The sequence below is a fragment of the Phlebotomus argentipes genome, unplaced genomic scaffold (genome assembly GCF_947086385.1).
Source record: "Phlebotomus argentipes unplaced genomic scaffold, Phlebotomus argentipes genome assembly scaffold_18, whole genome shotgun sequence".
Lineage (NCBI taxonomy): Eukaryota > Metazoa > Arthropoda > Insecta > Diptera > Psychodidae > Phlebotomus > Phlebotomus argentipes.
In genome coordinates this window covers 14,823,962-14,844,838 of record NW_026776177.1, presented here as the reverse complement: position 1 = coordinate 14,844,838, position 20,877 = coordinate 14,823,962, and the positions used below count along the sequence as shown (strand labels likewise).

Genomic DNA, 20,877 nt, shown 5'->3' with positions numbered 1-20,877 from the left:
CTCGTAATTAATCAAAATCGAAATTCAATTAAGCCAAGGCGAAGAAACAACGTCGTCCTCAGTGGAGCGAGCAAACGAGAGATGTTAGTGCTGAGGCGGTGCAATGGCGTATTCCAAAATACTTAATGATGTTCCACCCTCGATAAGAGGGGGTAGGTATATATGGCGCTATAGGACTGTTCATACTTGTACTTTAGCCATCCAGCTGCCGCCGCCAGAGTAATTAGTCAATAATCAACGAAGCGCGAAAACAAAGTGGGTGGAAATCTGCTGGAATTTTTCTTCACACTTCCCACAAAACCTCAAAAGCCACTTCGTGATGGCAAAAAATTCGACGAAATCATTAGAGGACTATTAGTGAGACTGACAGTGCGTACAGAGTGTGGATTTATGTTTTTCTCTAGAAATCATTACAGTTCAGCTGGAAAATCCGATCAAAGTGAGACGATGCTCTATAAACGGAATTCTCTACTCGGGAACTGAGAGAAAATGTACAGGTGAAGCTTAAGTCATGCGATTTGTGTGCATCAATTCAATTAGTTCAAATGACTTTGTGGTGAAATATTGAGTGGGATCAGGTGACATTTGCAGAACAACAATTAATTTGAGCATTCAGAGTCTGTTCATGACTTGAGGTCAGTCTCAAATTGAATATGCAGCTCTTGTGATTCATTTGGCGTCCAGGCTTTAGTATCAGATGAACATTTTTCAAAGAGTTGAGCGAATAATAGCGTCGCATCCTGCAATCGATGAAAGAAAGACTTTGCGTTCAACATTTTGCGTGCGCACAAAATTGGTAAAATGTATTTTGATAAGAACATCATACTGTATAAGTGATGAGGTTGAGGGGGTGGGATTTCGTGTGTTACACGCGTTGTTGTGTGCTCGACAAGTGAAAACAAATACACATCTTTTACTTAATTGAATCCTGCAAAACACTCACTGTTTGGATTCTCGCGCAGAACAAATCATGCACACGAACGAAGGCTTCTTGCAACCAGATTACGCGTGATTACAATGGAGAGATTTCTTATATTTCTCCGTACATTGGAGCACAGCAGAATTATAGTGTGAAATTCTCCGAGCACGTATTTAATGCCACTTCGAATTCTCATTAAATTTCATGACTTAATTTAAGGGGTATAAAAAAGTGTGCATATTTAGTGAGAACTTTTCCACTTGTTTATGAATAACGAGGAAAAAATCATCCCTCTCTGCCAATCTGAGCGTTTTCTTCCCTCTCTCACGCCACGCTGTATAATTGGGATTTGCGGTGGCACTGCAGGGAGTAATGATGGTGGTAAAATGGGAACACTCACAGTGCACTGCTCCCGAGTTGAGGCACGAAGAAAGCCATTCAATAAATCCACCCCCGGCGGCAACTGCACACCAATTGCTAGCTGTATAAAGTTTCGTATAAAAAATGCAACTTGTTTGCCAGCAGAAGACAGAAAAATAGTCGCAACTTTGCCATGTTCAAAGAAAAATTCATTTTAATTTCTATCTCATTAGCATTCTTAATAAATAAATTTCATTTACTGCTTTTCATGAGCAAAAATTATACAAATAGAGAGGAAGAGAACATTGAATATGGATATTATTTTCATTTAGTTTCAAAAGTCTTATCCAGAGGATATGTCTGAAAAATCTATAAAGTGTGTGATCATCATAGTATGTTACCCAGAGTATATAGCATGTGAAATATATGTTTATGTATTCAAGCGACCTCGGTAAGAAGCGTATGCAAAATAAATTCATTTCCTTCACAATCTCTTTGCCTGACAGACTTCAAAGATATTCGCAAAATTATACATAAAAAATGAACCCTTAGTTATTAGTCAAAACACTCAAGAGATAGAGAGAGAAAGAGACATGATATTTGACGTGAACTTTATGCCAAAATCAATCATTCACTCCAGTGAACTTAATCAAATGACCAAAATCGAAACGCCACACATGCTAATGCATATTCATAGAGTGTATTCTCATGCAAGTAACACCACTGAGGAGTAATCTAATACCTGTGCAATTTAGCTGTACAGCAGAAGCCACTCAAACTTCTTAGACAATAAATCATATTTAATTCTCAAAGTGATATTTGAGCAAATTGATCCCATTAAAAATTGCTCAGTGATGATTTGAGATTGTTATTCGCTATATTGATGGATGATAGCAATTTATCATCACAGTGCAAAAGTGCAAATTTGTGCAATTCACGCTTAATATCTAAACGAATTGAATATCCCAGCAGAATGGCAATTTGCGAGCACAAACTTACACAGTTGAGCGTTTGCTTTTACCACAAAGCAGCGTTTGTGCAGGTATTCGGAAAGCTGAGTGAGAGGAGAATCGTCAGTAATACTTAAAAAAGGGGTCAGTAAATGCCTGCAAGTGAAGTTTTGGTTTCAAAAAACTTCACACTTACTTTTCCCTGAAAATTGTTACTAGAATTCATTAAGTGCAATATGAGCAATATGAAATTGCTTGTCCGCCTTCCTCTCGATTAACGTGCAATTTCCAGTCCTTGAGGCACTTTCCCACCCACTCGACAGTGCTCTCTTCATAGAACTTCCTGACAGGAGTGAAGATGATTTGTGGCAGTCACGAAGGTGAAGTAATTGTGACGTGTGAGAGGATAATTTCGTAATTTTCGCCTTTCTGACACGATGATTGTGTGCACTCGAGGGAAGTTTCGATTTTCCAGAGGCCCCAAAATCATAATTTGCACCATGATTCAATTTACCCTCAAATTCCACATCTCAATCCGGGGGAGAAATTCAACTCGATGTGTGCAAGTGCTCAATTGTGAATGTGAGAGCATCCATTGCACGTGAGGGTGGGATTTACCTATTTGACTCCCCGGTATAATTCCGTCACATGTTTCATTGGCCCCGTGGCAATTAATCATAATTTTAGCATACAAATGAACTGATTAAGCGACCGTATGACATAATTTACGAGATAATGTATAATCAATTATTGGGCTTTTTATGCTGTTCCGGAACGGAAACTGTGCATTTAATTCGATAAATCACCGAAATAAGCTCGGAATGCAGCAGCAATAAATGCAATATTTTTCCACGGAACTCTGAAATTTATTATCTCTCAGTCTTTTTTCATTCCATTTTCCTCAAATGAAAATATTTAGCGCTGCATTCATTAAATGGTTTGCTGTATAAATTAAATCGCGTTTTTTTTGTTGAGAGTTTTGTGCTGATTATTATAAAAATACTTTTTGACTCTGACAAAGAGAGCTGTTTTTGCCCTCCGATAATGGACTTTTTATTTGCAGTGAAATGATAAATTTATACAGTGACTTTTAGCATGTGAGAAAAGTCTGGATTTCCATGTAATGTGCATAAATCATTGTCACTCAATAAAAGTCATGATGAAGTCGTGGGTTCAATTAATGCTTTCCTGATTCTGGTGAGAGAAAAATCTCTGTCCGACCAAAGGCAAATTATTTCTATCCATTTAGGCATTCACGAATCCACAATTTCGAAATTATCCGACTTTGCTGAATTGGGGAATAATTCATTTTAATAATCAACATGGGCAATGGGAAAATTAGCAGAGTCGAGGGGAGATTTTCAACAGCTCGTTGGTTTGCTAGTTAATAATTAATTGGCTCGCCTCCCTTCGCGCCCACGCATCGCTCCCGTGGGGGGCATCGTCCTGAAATATCCCGATTAGCGCTGATGTTCCAGCTTGGATTGAGAATTGGGATGTAATTGGAATAATTGAAAAGACACAAAATGCTTTCTCTGACTGAACGAACTACCTCTCATGGCGCAATCGTCGCTGAGCTTTTCTTCCATTTGTAACGCACTAATTGAACTTCAATACAAGTTGCAAGACATGAGCGCAAATCTACTCGAGCTTGAGTGCTTGCCATTTTCATTATGCGCTACAAAGTTGCAAACAAGGAAGTGTAATTGGAATAATTAAATTTAATTTGTGATTTTTTCCTTTAATACCTCACATTACTGACTCCTTGCGAGCGGGAATCTTGCGTGCCATTTAACTTGCATCGACATCCCTTTTATTACACTCTCACATTATCCTGGCAACACATTTCAGGAATTTTACGCAGTTCTCGTTGAAAAATATGTGGGAAGAAAGCTCGTCTCATTAAGCATTGTTTTTTATGGAAGAAAATTTTCCAAGAGATAATTAACATTTCGCTTCATTTGCGAGAGATGAAAATTTCCCTCTTAACACAACGGATGATGATAATTGAATAAGGTTGCTTCCTTAAATTATGCTTTGCGTACTCACGAAATATTCTAAAAATAGGAACATGGAGCTCCAAAATATCATTATACCAGGTAAATTAGATTAATAAATATTTCTTTAGTAATATACTTTTCAAACTTGTAGTTTGCATAGTGAATATCTTTGTGAATACTTGCGAGGGAAGGGTTGAGAACACAACTTCACTGAATTATCTATCATTGAACAGCTTCTATTAAGTGATTTAGATCCACAAACACGGGAAATTAAAGTGAGATTCTCTATTAATTACAGCACATCTGTCTCTTAACTATACAGTAATCTGAAATCCATTTGAATTACTGTGAAATTTCCTTTTCAGCTCTAGATATGAAGCGTCAATGCATATATCAGGATTAAAAGTCCTTGCTTGGCTGGATAAACAAAGAAAGTTGCTCCATTCTTTTGAACGACGCAACCACTGACTTCATCCATATTTCATCTCAATTGCAAGCTTCCGCTGAAACTTTCACTTTAAATCCCTCGAAAGTTGATCCAACTGAGATTATTGATTAGAGATATTCTTTGGAAATGCAAATGATATGCTGCAGAGCGAGTGAAGACGACATGATATATGGACCATATCTATGAACTTTGCAGCGCGTATTAGATAAAGAACAAAATATATTTCATATCCACAGAAAAGTTCCTCCTCCATAAATCTCATATAATACCTAATACTATTCACTATGTATTTCTCACCTCCTTGAACGTGTGATGAAAGTGTAAGGAGTGTGTTGGAATTTTGATGTGCGCCATGCTCCTTGGCTGTACCGTGTAAAATTTGTATTTTTGCGGTGCGGAAAGAATGGTTTTAGAACGTGAGTGAGAATTTTTTGGCGCTCTTTGCCTGTCCTACAGCTTCTGGCGCGCCTCGTCGGCTCACAGCGCCAGTGTTATACGCTGGCGCGGTTTTCCTAGTGGCCACTTCGTCGCTGGTGTGGCGTTATCAAAACGTCAGTCGTACTGTGAATAGCGAACAGAACGGTGCCGTCACGAGACAAAAGGCGACGCAGTGAGATTTTTAATGTAGAAACACCTTTTCTTATGATAATACTTAGTGAGAATGTGTCGTAAAGTGTACTATCTGCACAACTATAAATTTGGATTACTCTACTTCCTACAATTAATTGTTTTGGCCAGTGCAGAACTCTTAATTAATGTACAAAATCAGGTACTTGACAATTTCATTGTAGTCGCTGTCAAAATTTTTGAGGATACTTGTGGGGTTTCCCTAATATATAGTTGACCGGCTGCTCTCCCGTGGGGTGGGATTGTTGGACATGAAGGGTTGCAAATTTGGAGAGTGAGTCGCTTGATCGAGGAGACTTTGCAATTAGATTGCTGGTGAAAGTCTGCAATTAAAGTTTGGTTATGTTGTGTGAGTGTTGTACGACTTTACTTTCGCCCGGGAAGTGCACATTATAATTGAATCGGCACAACTTCAGTTTACCGAACACTCTCAAAACGCACTTTTTTTTTTTGCTTGAAAGCTGATGACGTCACGAACATTTTACCGTTATAAAATCGAGTCGGACTCTAACGGTTCTCCCGCTAAAAATCGGTAAAGTTTGTAACCGAATACAAAAAAATTGTATTTTTAGCGGAGCCGAAGGCCCCGCCTCCCGCCCCATACCCCCACTACATACCTTACCCCAACCCCCACCACCCCTCCCAAAACCAACCCCTCCCCCCCACCCCTTCCGTATAAATTAACTAATTTTCAAAAATCATATTCAAAGTGTCTTGCGGGCCGAAGGCCCCGCCCCCATCCCCCACCCATACCCCCACTGCATACCTTACCTCAACCCCCACCACCCCTCCCAAAACCAACCCCTCCCACCCACCCCTTCCGTATATATTAACAAATTTTCAAAAATCAAATTCAGAGTGTCTTGCGGGGTCGAAGGCCTCGGCCCCCCACCCTCCCCACCACCCACCCTAGACAGCCCCTTCCACCCTCCCCACCACCCGTTATGCTGACAGAGTGTTTTGCGGGGCCGAAGGCCCCGCAAAACACTTTGTCAAGCTTATTTTCAAGCAAATAAGCTTGAAAATAGTGGCAAAGGGAAAAAACTCGCGATTTTTCCCCGTTTTAGCGTCTTCCTCCACTTTTCACCAAAATAAGCTTGAAAACAGTGGCAAAGGGAAAAAACTCGCGATTTTTCCCCGTTTTAGCGTCTTCCCATCCACTTTTCACCAAAATAAGCTTGAAAACAGTGGCAAAGGGAAAAAACTCGCGATTTTTCCCCGTTTTAGCGTCTTCCCATCCACTTTTCACCAAAATAAGCTTGAAAACAGTGGCAAAGGGAAAAAACTCGCGATTTTTCCCCGTTTTAGCGTCTTCCCATCCACTTTTCACCAAAATAAGCTTGAAAACAGTGGCAAAGGGAAAAAACTCGCGATTTTTCCCCGTTTTAGCGTCTTCCCATCCACTTTTCACCAAAATAAGCTTGAAAACAGTGGCAAAGGGAAAAAACTCGCAATTTTTCCCCGTTTTAGGGTCTTCCCATCCACTTTTCACCAAAATAAGCTTGAAAACAGTGGCAAAGGGAAAAAACTCGCGATTTTTCCCCGTTTTAGCGTCTTCCCATCCACTTTTCACCAAAATAAGCTTGAAAACAGTGGCAAAGGGAAAAAACTCGCGATTTTTCCCCGTTTTAGCGTCTTCCCATCCACTTTTCACCAAAATAAGCTTGAAAACAGTGGCAAAGGGAAAAAACTCGCGATTTTTCCCCGTTTTAGCGTCTTCCCATCCACTTTTCACCAAAATAAGCTTGAAAACAGTGGCAAAGGGAAAAAACTCGCGATTTTTCCCCGTTTTAGCGTCTTCCCATCCACTTTTCACCAAAATAAGCTTGAAAACAGTGGCAAAGGGAAAAACTCGCGATTTTTCCCCGTTTTAGCGTCTCCCATCCACTTTTCACCAAAATAAGCTTGAAAACAGTGGCAAAGGAAAAACTCGCGATTTTTCCCCGTTTTAGCGTCTTCCCATCCACTTTTCACCAAAATAAGCTTGAACAGTGGCAGGGAAAAAAACTCGCGATTTTTTCCCCCGTTTTAGCGTCTTCCATCCACTTTTCACCAAATAAGCTTGAAAACAGTGGCAAGGGAAAAAACTCGCGTATTTTTCCCTTTTAGCGTCTTCCCATCCACTTTTCACCAAAATAAGCTTGAAAACAGTGGCAAAGGGAAAAAACTCGCGTATTTTTCCCCGTTTTAGCGTCTTCCCATCCACTTTTCACCAAAATAAGCTTGAAAACAGTGGCAAAGGGAAAAAACTCGCGTATTTTTCCCCGTTTTAGCGTCTTCCCATCCACTTTTCACCAAAATAAGCTTGAAAACAGTGGAAAGGGAAAAACTCGCGATTTTTCCCGTTTTAGCGTCTTCCCATCCCTTTTCACCAAAATAAGCTTGAAAACAGTGGCAAAGGGAAAAAACTCGCGATTTTTCCCCGTTTTAGCGTCTTCCTCCACTTTTCACCAAAATAAGCTTGAAAACAGTGGCAAAGGAAAAAACTCGCGATTTTTTCCCGTTTTAGCGTCTTCCCATCCACTTTCACCAAAATAGCTTGAACAGTGGCAAAGGGAAAAAACTCGCGATTTTTCCCCGTTTTAGCGTCTTCCCATCCACTTTTCACCAAAATAGCTTGAAACGTGGCAAAGGGAAAAACTCGCGATTTTTCCCCGTTTTAGCGTCTTCCCATCCACTTTTCACCAAAATAAGCTTGAAAACAGTGGCAAAGGGAAAAAACTCGCGTATTTTTCCCCGTTTTAGCGTCTTCCCATCCACTTTTCACCAAAATAAGCTTGAAAACAGTGGCAAAGGGAAAAAACTCGCGATTTTTCCCCGTTTTAGCGTCTTCCCATCCACTTTTCACCAAAATAAGCTTGAAAACAGTGGCAAGGGAAAAAACTCGCGATTTTTCCCTTTTAGCTCTTCCCATCCACTTTTCACCAAAATAAGCTTGAAAACAGTGGCAAAGGGAAAAAACTCGCGAATTTTTCCCCGTTTTAGCGTCTTCCCATCCACTTTTCACAAAATAAGCTTGAAACAGTGGCAAAGGGAAAAAACTCGCGATTTTTCCCCGTTTTAGCGTCTTCCCATCCACTTTTCACAAAAGCTGAAAACATGGCAAAGGGAAAACTCGCGATTTTTCCCCGTTTTAGCGTCTTCCCATCCACTTTTCACCAAAATAAGCTTGAAAAAGTGCAAAGGGAAAAAACTCGCGTATTTTTCCCGTTTTAGCGTCTTCCCATCCACTTTTCACCAAAATAAGCTTGAAAACAGTGGCAAAGGGAAAAAACTCGCGAATTTTTCCCGTTTTAGCGTCTTCCCATCCACTTTTCACCAAAATAAGCTTGAAAACAGTGGCAAAGGGAAAAAACTCGCGATTTTTCCCCGTTTTAGCGTCTTCCCATCCACTTTTCACCAAAATAAGCTTGAAAACAGTGGCAAAGGGAAAAAACTCGCGATTTTTCCCCGTTTTAGCGTCTTCCCATCCACTTTTCACCAAAATAAGCTTGAAAACAGTGGCAAAGGGAAAAAACTCGCGATTTTTCCCCGTTTTAGCGTCTTCCCATCCACTTTTCACCAAAATAAGCTTGAAAACAGTGGCAAAGGGAAAAAACTCGCGAATTTTTCCCGTTTTAGCGTCTTCCCATCCACTTTTCACCAAAATAAGCTTGAAAACAGTGGCAAAGGGAAAAAACTCGCGATTTTTCCCCGTTTTAGCGTCTTCCCATCCACTTTTCACCAAAATAAGCTTGAAAACAGTGGCAAAGGGAAAAAACTGCGTATTTTTCCCCGTTTTAGCGTCTTCCCATCCACTTTTCACCAAAATAAGCTTGAAAACAGTGGCAAAGGGAAAAAACTCGCGTATTTTTCCCCGTTTTAGCGTCTTGCGGGGCCTTCGGCCCCGCAAGACCCTCTATCAGCAGAATGGATGGTTGAGGTGGGAGGGTTGGGTGGTGGGAGGGGTAGGGGGTTGGGGTAGGGTGGGGGTGGGGGATGGGGGCGGGCCTTCGGCCCCGCAAGACACTCAGTCAGCATAACGGGTGGTAGGATGGGTGGGGGGTGGGTAGGGTGGGTGGTGGGGAGGGCGGGGGGTGGGTAGGGTGGGTGGTGAGGAGGGTGAGGAGGGTGGGGAGGGTGGGGGGGGGGGCCTTCGGCCCGCAAGACACTCTGAATTTGATTTTTGAAAATTTGTTAATATATACGGAAGGGGTGGGGGGAGGGGTGTTTTTAGAGGGGTGGTGGGGGTTGGGGTAAGGTATGTTTGGGGTAATGGGCGGAGGCGGGGCCTTCGGCCCCGCTAAAAATACAATTTTTTTGTATTCGGTTACAAACTTTACCGATTTTTAGCGGGAGAACCGTTAGAGTCCGACTCGATTTTATAACGGGAAAATGTTTGTGACATCAACACCTTTCAAACAAAAAAAAGATGGGGGTGATCCGAGAGTGTTCGGTAAACTGAAGATATGCCATTGAATCCAGTCCGGGTCACTTAATTTTAATGATACTATCTCGTATCACTATCAATGCTCTATTATCGTGGCTTGGCCAAATTGGCAAATTGAAAAGCATCGCATGCAAATTTTTCACTGTTTGCCAGTCGCTGGCGAATGTATTTAAATGCAAACTGCAGTGCAAACTGTTCGGCAGTATGGCAAAATAATAAATTTATTTGCCTCAATTTGTGCAGTTTGAGTGTTTTGCTAATAAACCAATTTAAATTAATTATAGTTAATTACCACGGGACCCCAAATGTGATACTCCGCTATGCCTGAAATGCTGGCTGAGCACCAGAGTCGCGGTGCGGGGGTGGGTTTTAGTGAATATAAGACCTAAATCAGAATTAAATTCGTTCCTCCTCCGGTTTCAGCTTGAATTATTCAATGTGGAAATCCTTTTTGGCAAATGCTCTGCAATTTGTATCCACTGTAGGTGATATTATTAACAAGTTGTTTGTTGGTTTACAGAATGTGTGACTCTCAAACCACCCCCCCAAATGTTTTGTGACTGTGGTGAGGAGTTTTTTTCTTCACGGCCACTCTAGCTATTAAGCATTAAAGTTGAAGGTGTGGAGAGGTTGGGCAGAGTGTGCTTACATCCTCACCATGTGCTTTATTTAGACAAGGGAACGGTAAAAAAAAAATGAGACAACACCTTGTTTCGTGTGACCTTTTTAACCCAACAACGCATAGAATTTCTGTTGTACAGTCTAAAGTCTGGGCATCAATATTTGATTGTCTATTGATTAGTTATCATCAGTGATTCGCCTATCCAGTGCGCCCGTGTGTCCTCACGCAGCAGCAAGAGTGGCAGTCAAGTGTGGTTTATGGATAAATCAGGGATAATGCCGTGTGGTTCTTTCCAATCTACGCAGCCCGCTCAAGAGCGGGTGAAACCTGGACAATTTGTCACCGCATGGCGTATTTAGAATAATTAGCTAATTTGAATGTGTGGGTATGTCGGTCGGGTACGTATTTGCTGGTCGTTTTAATTAAACCTTCAACCATTGATGACGACAATGATCATTCGCCTATTATCGTGCAATTTTCCCGGGAAAATCCATCAGCTGCCGAGTGTATATTTCCAGAGGCCACCGATGGAGCACATAAATTCGCCTCGCAGTGCATTCGGATCAATACGATTTGATTGGAGTTGTTAAACCACGTGCCTAATCACATTTATCCACTCGAGAGGTTATTTAGGCTCTCGCTTTTCGTAACGAGATATCCAAAATTCCAACTCCCCCATCCAAACCATAGCCATTATGTCCTTATCACGGAGAAAGAATTTACGAGACAGATTTTGGGGAGAGTGATTAGAAATTGATGAATCTTCGTCTTGTCTGTTTGACTTTCTCTGAAAATCCTACGTTCTTTGTTTATTATTAGTACAAGACACCTTTTGGATTTGCTTTAATTTCTCTACGTGTCAATCTCAAAATATGTATTCTATGTCAAATTGTCGCGCTGCTTCTCGGAAAGGCCATCGTCTGAATTGCCTTGAGGCTGTAGGAAATCTCCCTTAATCCCACAGACTTGTCGTCTGTCCAATTTGCTGTGGAGTGTTTAAACATTCTTGTCCCTTAATGGGTATTCTTTTTCAATTAGAAGGAAATCCAATAGGTCAAGTCCAATTAGAGCTTGATTTTTCGGTCATAGCAATTAAATAACCTTGGATACAGGGTGAAATTTGGGATTCGACACTGCTCTCTGGATTAAAAAGTTTGACATGAGATTTTTCTATTGATTCTGGGTTTGCAAAGCGATTTTGCAGTGTTTAGAAAATATATTTTGCATTGGGGCAAATTAATTTACAAAAAACATAGTTGATTCACTATGATTGAGTTGATACTCGCGGTGTTTGATCTTTAACAAATATTAAACTAAAAGCTTTTCACACAGATTCATTAAACATTAATTTGCCATTGTTGCTGTGAAATATTTAAAATGCCACAAATGGTCCAGTGAACCCAGTGTTGTGAGACAGAGCGAAAAGTGAGATGAGGATTGTCAAGTGAAATATCGTTGGGAAAGCGGATGGAATTAACAATGCGAAAAAATTTGCTAAAATTCCGTGAATAAGCCCAATATATACGTACAAATCCGAGGGGCTCTTCTGTGTGATGGTGCGCGCGCCCCTTTTCATAATTCCCAAATTGAGGATTTATTTAATGAGAGTCATCTACCGTATAACAATTCTTTTGCATTTTCATTTTCATTTTGTCGTCACGATGGCGAGAAACCATAAAGCCCCACAATTCAGTCATGGGAATTCCACATTAATTAGCTGGAGCGGCGGGTGGGCGCCAAATGGGGCCCGAGAGGATGGGATGATAAGGACTATACTTTCATTAATTTAGCAATTCATTTTCATTTCACTTGTGTGCCCTCCTTTTTTCCGTGCGCCCCCGCCCTGCCTCATGGAGCATTGCTGAGTGGCTTCGCACTTTTATGCCATCCGTATCGCCAGCAACAAATATTGCACGTCCGGAGCACACAACATTTGTAGGCATTGCAGATGCCATGGCTCTCGGCCGGGGTGGGACGGAGTGAGGAAAGCCAGGCGGACTTCCATCAATGATAACAGAAAGCGAACGGGTGACTCAATGTGTTTCTTGGGTGATTGTATAAAGACAATAACAGAAGAAACTTTTCTTTCTCGCCTGTGCAACAAACAATAATTGTGTTCGAAATTAAGCAGAAGGAGAAACAGAGGAAAACAAAAACAATGAGGAAAAAATTGGTATGTAAATGTGAGGGGCGCGCCGGCAACTTCGTCCTGCTGAGACTTACACAAAAGTAACATTCCTGGTCGTCCGGTGGGTGGGATGAAAAAGTTCTAAATCATGGATTAATTAAACCGTCTGGAGCCTAAGGGAGATTGGGTAAATTGAAAAAAAAGCATCACAAAGCCAATGAAACGTATAAATTTCCCGGCGAATACACATTTTACAAATCCAGGACCACCCACAATCAGGCAAAACTGGGCGCGAGCACGGAGAAGTACGGCACACTTTTTCGCACTCGCAGCATTGCGGCCATCAATATCAGTTAACCTTTGATTTGGGGGCGAAAAACGCTTTCATGATCGTGCACTTATCGCCAGAGGCGGAATGAAAATCCTGACGATTTTTCCCCCATCAAAATTTCTTTTTAATGACACTTTTCCGCTAGTCTCCCAGCATTTGCCATACTAATTAGTGGTTTTTTATGTCTCCCCCGAACCATCATAGAGTAGTATTTACGGTTTTCTCCATCGCTTTCCAGCGCGAATGCAAATGTTGTTTTAATTGCCACCATTCAGACTTTGATTCAGAAATTTTCTTTGCCACACCATTGTCAGTCACCATCCGGACGCGCAGCTTCGACTTTGCAATGCTAATGACGTGGTGGATGGGCTCCAAGGTCTGGCATTCTTTGCGGTGTTGGCACACTTTGGAAAAGTGGGAAAATGACTTAAAAAATCGGAAAAAGTCTTACGCGGAATTTGCAATTGTGTTTATCTTGCGATTTATGTCGCTTCTTTCACTGGTTGTAAATCATTTCCCGTGGAATGCCATATTTTTGCTCAGTCTTTTCCGCAGAATTCTGCTCAAAGCAATTAAAACTTGTTATTTTCGCGGATATTATAAAGGATTTTGTGGTTGCGACTCCATCGTGAATCTGTGGTTAGCATAAATTGTAATCATACTTCCAAATGTGGGGTGAGACTTTTACAACTCTGTTTCATTTCAATGCCATACGCTACGACGTAAAAGGGAAAATCAAAAAGAAACATATGAAAATTCACTTTATTCTAAGAATAATACATGGAAAATGAAATGTAATTTCGGGACATCATAAAAAATATGACGTAACATGTAAAGGAAGCATTCACATATGAGATGAAACAATTTCACTTCACTCTGAAATTGTTTTCTGAGAAAAAGCCATGCAAATAAACATCGTGAAAACGGGAATTTCCTCAATTTCGCGCTGTACTGTCTCATGAACTGGGGAGTGCTTCTTAAAATAGATGTGCATACCCTTATATTGTTGGAGGAAAGAGAGGCTCTCTCGTGTGGAGTACATTTATGAGCGGGAAAAATCGCGGATAAATTTATGGGATTTGCTTTACTGTTGAAATTCACATTATGTGACATTATAAGGGGAGTAATAAAGAACTTATTCACATGTGTTTTCCCTTATGTCTTTTCCCAGAGAGTGCTTTATAGCATCCAGCCAGCAGTCAATATATTAGAATAGGGCAGCACGCAATTTATACGCAATAAAAATTTAATGTGGAAACTTTTCTTCGGGAGAAATTATGCGGTTGTAGGCAATTTGAGCCGCAGTCATTCTGCCATCCGCCCTTGTTGACCTACAAAAGAAGTTCTTGTGTCTAGAGTGTATTTGACACTTTTGGATACTCTCAACAATACCTCAAGAATATTGTTTTTCCTCGTCAGGACGATGCCATGGGGAGGCATAACGTTGCGGGGCTCGTCTTAATAGGCTCGACACGGCAGAAATTGAGATGATATGAACAATATCGCAGAATTTGTAACAAAGAAAAGGGGATTCTTTTCACATGGCGCGTAGGAGTATATATATTTTATGCAGAAAAGCTCTGCTTTTATCCACCCCAAGTGGCACCTTTCCCATCAGCTCGCACGAATCATGTTCTTTCATCATCCGGACTCACCCCCACTAAGCCATGGAAGGGTTAATCGTTCCCCTTGATCCTCAATTTCCTGCCGATTTATACCGTTCTCTCTCTCTCTCACTCTCTGAGCTTTTTCTTGCCTAAGCTCCTGACTCTGAGAGTGAAAAGGTTTGTGGTAGCGAAAAAGCGTCTAGTCATTATTTTTGCGTTATTAATATTTTTCTGTTATTGACAGCAGTCATTTTTCCCTTGGAAAAAGCCTCCTCACACTCCTCCGTCAAATATTGGACACAATTCTTCTTCATTAGTATTTTGGGTCATGGCATGCCGGAAAATCATCAATTCATATGGAAAAGGGTATCACAGGGAGACGGCTGGAGAGTCATTAGAGGCACCCAAGCACCACCATCAGAATGATATATTCAATGGTGTGGCAGAAAAGCAATCGAAGCTGATTTGTTTTATACCCGCATTGAGATGGGAAGAGGAAAAGCTTTATTTTTATGGCATCTTAATTTTATTTCACCTCCAAGGTTGTGTTCTTTCGGGTCAAGAGGTCTCCATTGTATACTATTTGTCGCTTAATTTGATTTTATATCATTCTATGTGGCAGAGGTTCTGGGTGAGAGACATAAGAAGGAAATATGATTATTTATATAATAAGTATTGTTGGGGAGCTTGATGAAATTTACATTCCTCTCGTGATCCTCATATCTCACAAACACACCACATTGGCGTTATTTTCTCATGGTCCTTCCCCATTATCATGCAGTTGAAGCGAAAGGGACACGGTATAAAATTTTCCATTCAATTAAAATTGTGTTAATTAGTGACACTGTTTCTCTTGATAAACAATTTAACAGAGTTCAATTGAGTTGAGTATGGAAGCATTGTGATATTCTAAAAGCAACAAAGCATTAAAATATTTACTGTCCGTGATCAGAAGCGACGTATTTTCTCTAATGCTGTATATAAATACGATTTCCTTGTCTATTGAATATAAACTCTCTGGGCAGAACGTTCATACTCACACTGTTCTGAGTTTCACAGTATACAAAGTAGAAACCCTGTGATACTGATAGGGCAAAGCTTCTCATCTATCACAAAAGCTAATCCTGCTTGAGAGTATATATGAATAATGTTGCAGCTGAATAGTCTCATGACAAAGGATTCAATGGGTGGAAATGTCCATTGGCTTTTCAGGTTTGTCTGTGAAATCCCAGAGGCAGGTGAAGACGAAAGTTTCACCTTTTAAGTGCATAAAAATGTATAAATTTAAAAATTTCAACCATTTCCTAATTGGTTTTGTTTCTTTTTGCTGTCTTTGCAGGGAGGCGAAGTGGTGCAAGAGACAATAACTTCAAATGTCAGTGATGATGTTATTACGTTGGAGTTTCAGAGGACGGACGGAACTCTTATCACAGAATTGATTGACTTTCGGAACGTAAGTCCTGACAATTGTGTTCTTGAGAGGTTGGAACAATACCATAGATTCTATGCAATGGAAACTTAAATTGGCAGACCAGTTTGCTGAGATTTTCAATTTCCTGAGAGAAAGTTCTCTTAGAGTGCAGTATGATGGATTACCTTTTGCGAGATGCATTGTTGAAGTTTCTCGGAAATCCAGACAGTCCATCTAGATAGAGATTTCTATGTTTTCTTCCAACTCTGTTATCTGAGAAGCATTTTAAGTTTACGGAACATCTGTAAGAGAAACAAAATGCACCTTCCTGAGAAATTCAAGAGAATTCTTCTGATAAAGTGACAAGTTAGATAAATAAATTCTCAAATATACACTTTTGTGTGGGAATGAAAATCTAATTGTGGAAAACAAACATAAGTTAAATGCGTGTCATGTATTATGCTACATTTGAAATATGCATGGATAACACACTAATTGGATGAGTGAAACTTTTCATATTCAACAAGTTCCTTTGACTAAGAGAACACAGCATTGAAAAGTATGGTGTAAATATACATATATTTTATAAAGAAAACTGCGTAATACTCGTAACTGTGCAACTGTCATCGCCACATAGTGTGTATTACTCTAATAATTCAGCCATTCATTAAAAAGCTGGAAGAGTGATAGAATTTTATTTATTGTAGCGAAATGTTTGTTTTTCCGTTTGATTTCATCTTTGTCACTTTTCCGACACTAAAATCAGCGACAATGGCTGAATGGTCCACCGTGTGTATGACAATTGGTTATTTATCGTTGCGCAGAGTATCAGAAATATGACGGGAAGTGATCAAATGCGTATCAGATATACCACTAAATTGCCACAAAACAGTCTGGCCGCCGATCAATGGGTCCACTCAAAACCATCCATTCAGTGTCCTGCCGAGAAGTGGCTCCGTGATGGCGAGATAGACCGAGAATGGTTGTAACTTATCGATTTCCCTGCTGTGCGAAAATATGCAATTGACAAACAACCACTTTGCCCATGAGCTTCCCGTGTGTATTTGACTCACTGAGAGATTCTCATCTATGCCCCGAGTGAAAAGTGTCATAATACAGTGATCTCTTTTGTGACATTCATATCGCACTGGTAAAATTCGTCTCACTGACAGTATTCACTAAAAGGAGAAACTTTGATATTCCCTCTTGGATCATTTGGGAAAATATTTTTAACAAGATTTTCAACCATTACCGTGCACTCCGTCCACTAACGAGGGTTTATTGTTGCTCTTGAGCGCCAATTCACGGTATGTAATTGAATTTTGTGTATGGAATCACGTGGAGTTTGTACATTTCCACATCCTGGTATCTATCTTTTTCGTGAATTCGCTCCTCTGCCATGTTCAAATGGTGAAATGTTTATTTCTGATAAAAAGGAAAATTGCCAATTAGAGGGATGTTTATAGGAAAGTTCCCAGACGTAACGACACACGTACAATAACAACTTTTTCCGTATATAGATAATATCATTTGGAGGAATGCAATTTGCGGAAGAAAATAAACATCATCTTATATTTTTACCATCATTATTTGCGATATTGTGTTTTCTTAGCGGAAAAAGCTCCATTTCGTATATTTGAGAGTTTTTGACATGGAAGAATTGGGAGCTTAATTGGGTGATTTATTTTCAAATGAGAGAGAGAGAGAGAGAGAGGAGAAAAGTTTTGGTCATATTCTGTTCACTGAAGCAATTGTTAGATCACTACGTGTGACTGAGATAATTTTGCAATTAAAGTGTATAGAAAATGATAATCTACAATGGCATATTCGGTCCTTATTGTTCCAATGGAGCCACTTTATCTATGCTCAACATATGATTAATTTAACATAAAATGTAGTGGAGCATAGATTAGAGGCCTGAATATATTAGGGATTACATCAGTTGCTATAGGGAGGTATTTTGTGCTTTCGACGACAGCAACAAGCCATATGTGTGAGTGGGTGTGTGTGTGTGTGAAAGAAAATTTTCCCCAAAACGGGTTTGGGATTTTACCCAAAATTCCAACTCCAGAGGCTTCTAACAATAGAGTCTTGTCATCGTGTTAAAGAAATGATGAGAAAGGAAGTTGGTAAATCCCATAAAACTTAAAATTTGCCTTGTAACCGAAAAGTTTCCAAGTAATTTCACTTCCATTATATGTCCTTCCGGATAGGTGGTTAACACACTTGCTCAACCCACGATGGCACAGACATTAGTCTATGTCTTCTTAGTCTCACACTTTGTGACATGCCATGGGGTTGAATCTTCATGCACTCAGGTGGTCAATGAATAGCTGAGCGCGCGCTCGCACACACGGAGTTTTGGGGGACTTTGGCGAGAAAAGGGGTTGGAGGACTTAACAAGAGTTCACATTCTTGACAATATGAGAACTCCAAGAAGTTTGATTGCATTTTGTTGTCACGTGTAAACTTTTTGAAGAGTTGATGTCGTGACAAAGCAAGTCTAATGTCAAATATTCAAAGATGCGACTGTGGAATTTCTAATTTTAAGTTTTGTCTGCCTTTTTGTGAGATATTTTAGAAAGCCAACAAAATAAAATGTGAATCGTTATTTCAGTGTTTAGTACATATTGTAAATCTCTGGCTCGGCTGGCCTTAAAAAAATAACAAGTTATTCTCTATGCATAATTATTCTTCTTTAATCCCTTACCTTAATTTCTCTTTTATCCTGTGGAATTAGTAGTGAGTGATGCGTTAAATGATAGTTTTTAGAAGATTATGGCTTGTTTTTCAAGTTGATAAATGAGTTTTTCTGGGTAAAATCTTAATATATTTGGTTGTAATTTAACCGGAAAATGGTTGATATTCAGATTGTTTGTTGAGAGAGATGGTAGAATTTTATCATATTTTACGCTTTTATGGTCATTAATTTGCATTGCATGCAAATGCCATGAAAACTATTTAAACCTCTTTAGCAAAGTTTGCTGAATATAACCATAATGCAAAGCCGAATTGCCATATTGTAAGATTTAAGCAGTATATATCTCGCAAAACTCATAATGAACTCACCGTGAGTGATGCCTTCATCCTCATGAACTCCAGGGTGAACTCTTTGAAAAGCGCATTCACATTCTGGGTTGGAAGTATTATGGTTGTGTTGTGAGCTTTGCAGTTCAACAGGCAACTGAGTCCCTTGCCTCTGTGTGCCACCCCTGCTCTGCGATATGCATAAAACTGTGAAGTTTATGAGCTCCTATATAAATTATTGTATACAGAGGTATGCAAAAAGTGAGAATATCTCGTATTATACATGACGATGTGGAGAGTAAGAAAGGTGAGATACTTTTGGACTTCCTCGGGACTTTGCAAGAGCAATGAGTGTAATTGGGTGGAGGAAGACTGGGTGAGCTGCCCCGCCGCAGAAGAACCGCAATTCCATGAGGTGTTTTTATTGGCGACATAAATTTGTGATTTTTTTTATTCCCTCTTCTTCTTCTGTGGGTATTATTCTCACCGCACCAAGTAGTGTATCCCTTGTACTACTTGCCAAGTAGAAGAGAGGTGAAAAACATTCCCCATGGACTTTATATTCAGTGTCATTGGCAAGCAAATTCCACCATTTATCGCCATTCCAAGAGGCATACATTCACCTTTCTCTTCATTTCTCTCTCGCATCTCCACCATACCATGTTTACAGTGGCGCTTGGAGGGTGTAAAAAGGTGAAATAACGATTTTGTGGAAGAATTTTCAGGAGGTGCTGAAATTTTGCCCTCCAACAATTTCCAATGCACTGTCTATAGTGTCTGCCCGAGGGTAAGCATAGTGAAGTTGGGATCTGTAAAAAGACGATGAGGACGCAAAGTGAAAACTTAGTGCAGAGACACCTTCACGGTAGCGTCAGGGAATGTTGTGTGGGTGTTAGGGAAGCATTTTGTACAAATAAAAAGATTCTCTACATAGTTTCTCTGAGAAAAAGAGTATTCTCACTTCTGTCTCGTCTTTCCTGTCGCCTTTAGTGCACACTTCTTGTTATTTAGTCATGAACAAGTAAATAAACAGAAAAAATTGCACATTTGTTTTAAATCTGAGAAATAATCAGAATTTATCAGTAGAAGTAATATTTTAATGATTTCTCAATAAAGAAGATGAGAACAGGTAAAATGTTCGATTCTTTATCGTTTTCACTGTACTTGTTATGATTGTGCTTGTCGATGGGAATTTTTCTGCGAAAGGAAATATGCAAGATACTTTTCGAGGAATCGCTTGAAGGAAAGTGGGTGGAATTGCAGGGTGAAAAACGGAGCAAAGCAAAGAAATTACACATTGAGGAAACTTGATATAAATACCCCAATACAACATGACAATGACAATGAGTACTCAGAAAGTTCTTTTAGACAGAGAACACCATAGCGTTGGCTATATGAAATGGAAAATGTATTTTGCCATTGCAAAGTTGGTGGAAATACAATTCGATTAAATTACTAACTGAAATTGGAAGATTCTTATCCTTATTATTATGCTATACGCTGTGCTTCTAGCATAGGTTACACAGATATTGGAGTGGTTGTAGAAGGGGTTGAAGTAAGGGCAATATCTAATTGCACATTAAGGAAATTACTTTGTGTTTGATTATATTTATTTAGATATGATAAAAATCGATTTCTCCAAAAGCTTTCTACTCAATCAGGCGGAAATTTTGTTTGTACATTACATCTTCAAAGAGTTATTTGATAAGGACTTTGCCAAATGCCGAAGTTCAATAAACTCCTGATTTTTACTCTCAAGTCACTCGCTTTTGCCATGGTGGTTTTTGGCGTATGTACATTTGTATGAAAGTTTTATCGTATGAGTTTCTAGGCCACATGGTTTCATTTTACCGCACTGTCTGTCTCCCGAGAGGATGTTCTTGACATAAAGTATCAAAATTATCTGGACGACTTCCTCTACATATCTTCTGTAAATGAATTTAACTCTTATTAAATTTTCCCCATTAGGTGGGGAGATGGCATGAAAATTCAACTGCGGACTGGAAGGCACATTTCAA

General features: G+C 39.8%; 1 protein-coding gene across 1 annotated transcript in view; it reads left to right on the top strand.

Moving 5' to 3' along the window:
* The first annotated feature begins 5,237 nt into the window (after window positions 1-5,237).
* Window positions 5,238-20,877, top strand: part of LOC132260103 (out at first protein) — a 32,070-nt gene continuing 16,430 nt past the window's right edge. Inside the window, exons 1-2 of the mRNA XM_059758035.1 lie at window positions 5,238-5,446; window positions 15,761-15,874. Of these exons, the coding sequence (XP_059614018.1) occupies window positions 5,339-5,446; window positions 15,761-15,874 (222 nt within the window). The 5' untranslated portion in view covers window positions 5,238-5,338. The remainder of the gene's footprint in view (window positions 5,447-15,760; window positions 15,875-20,877) is intronic.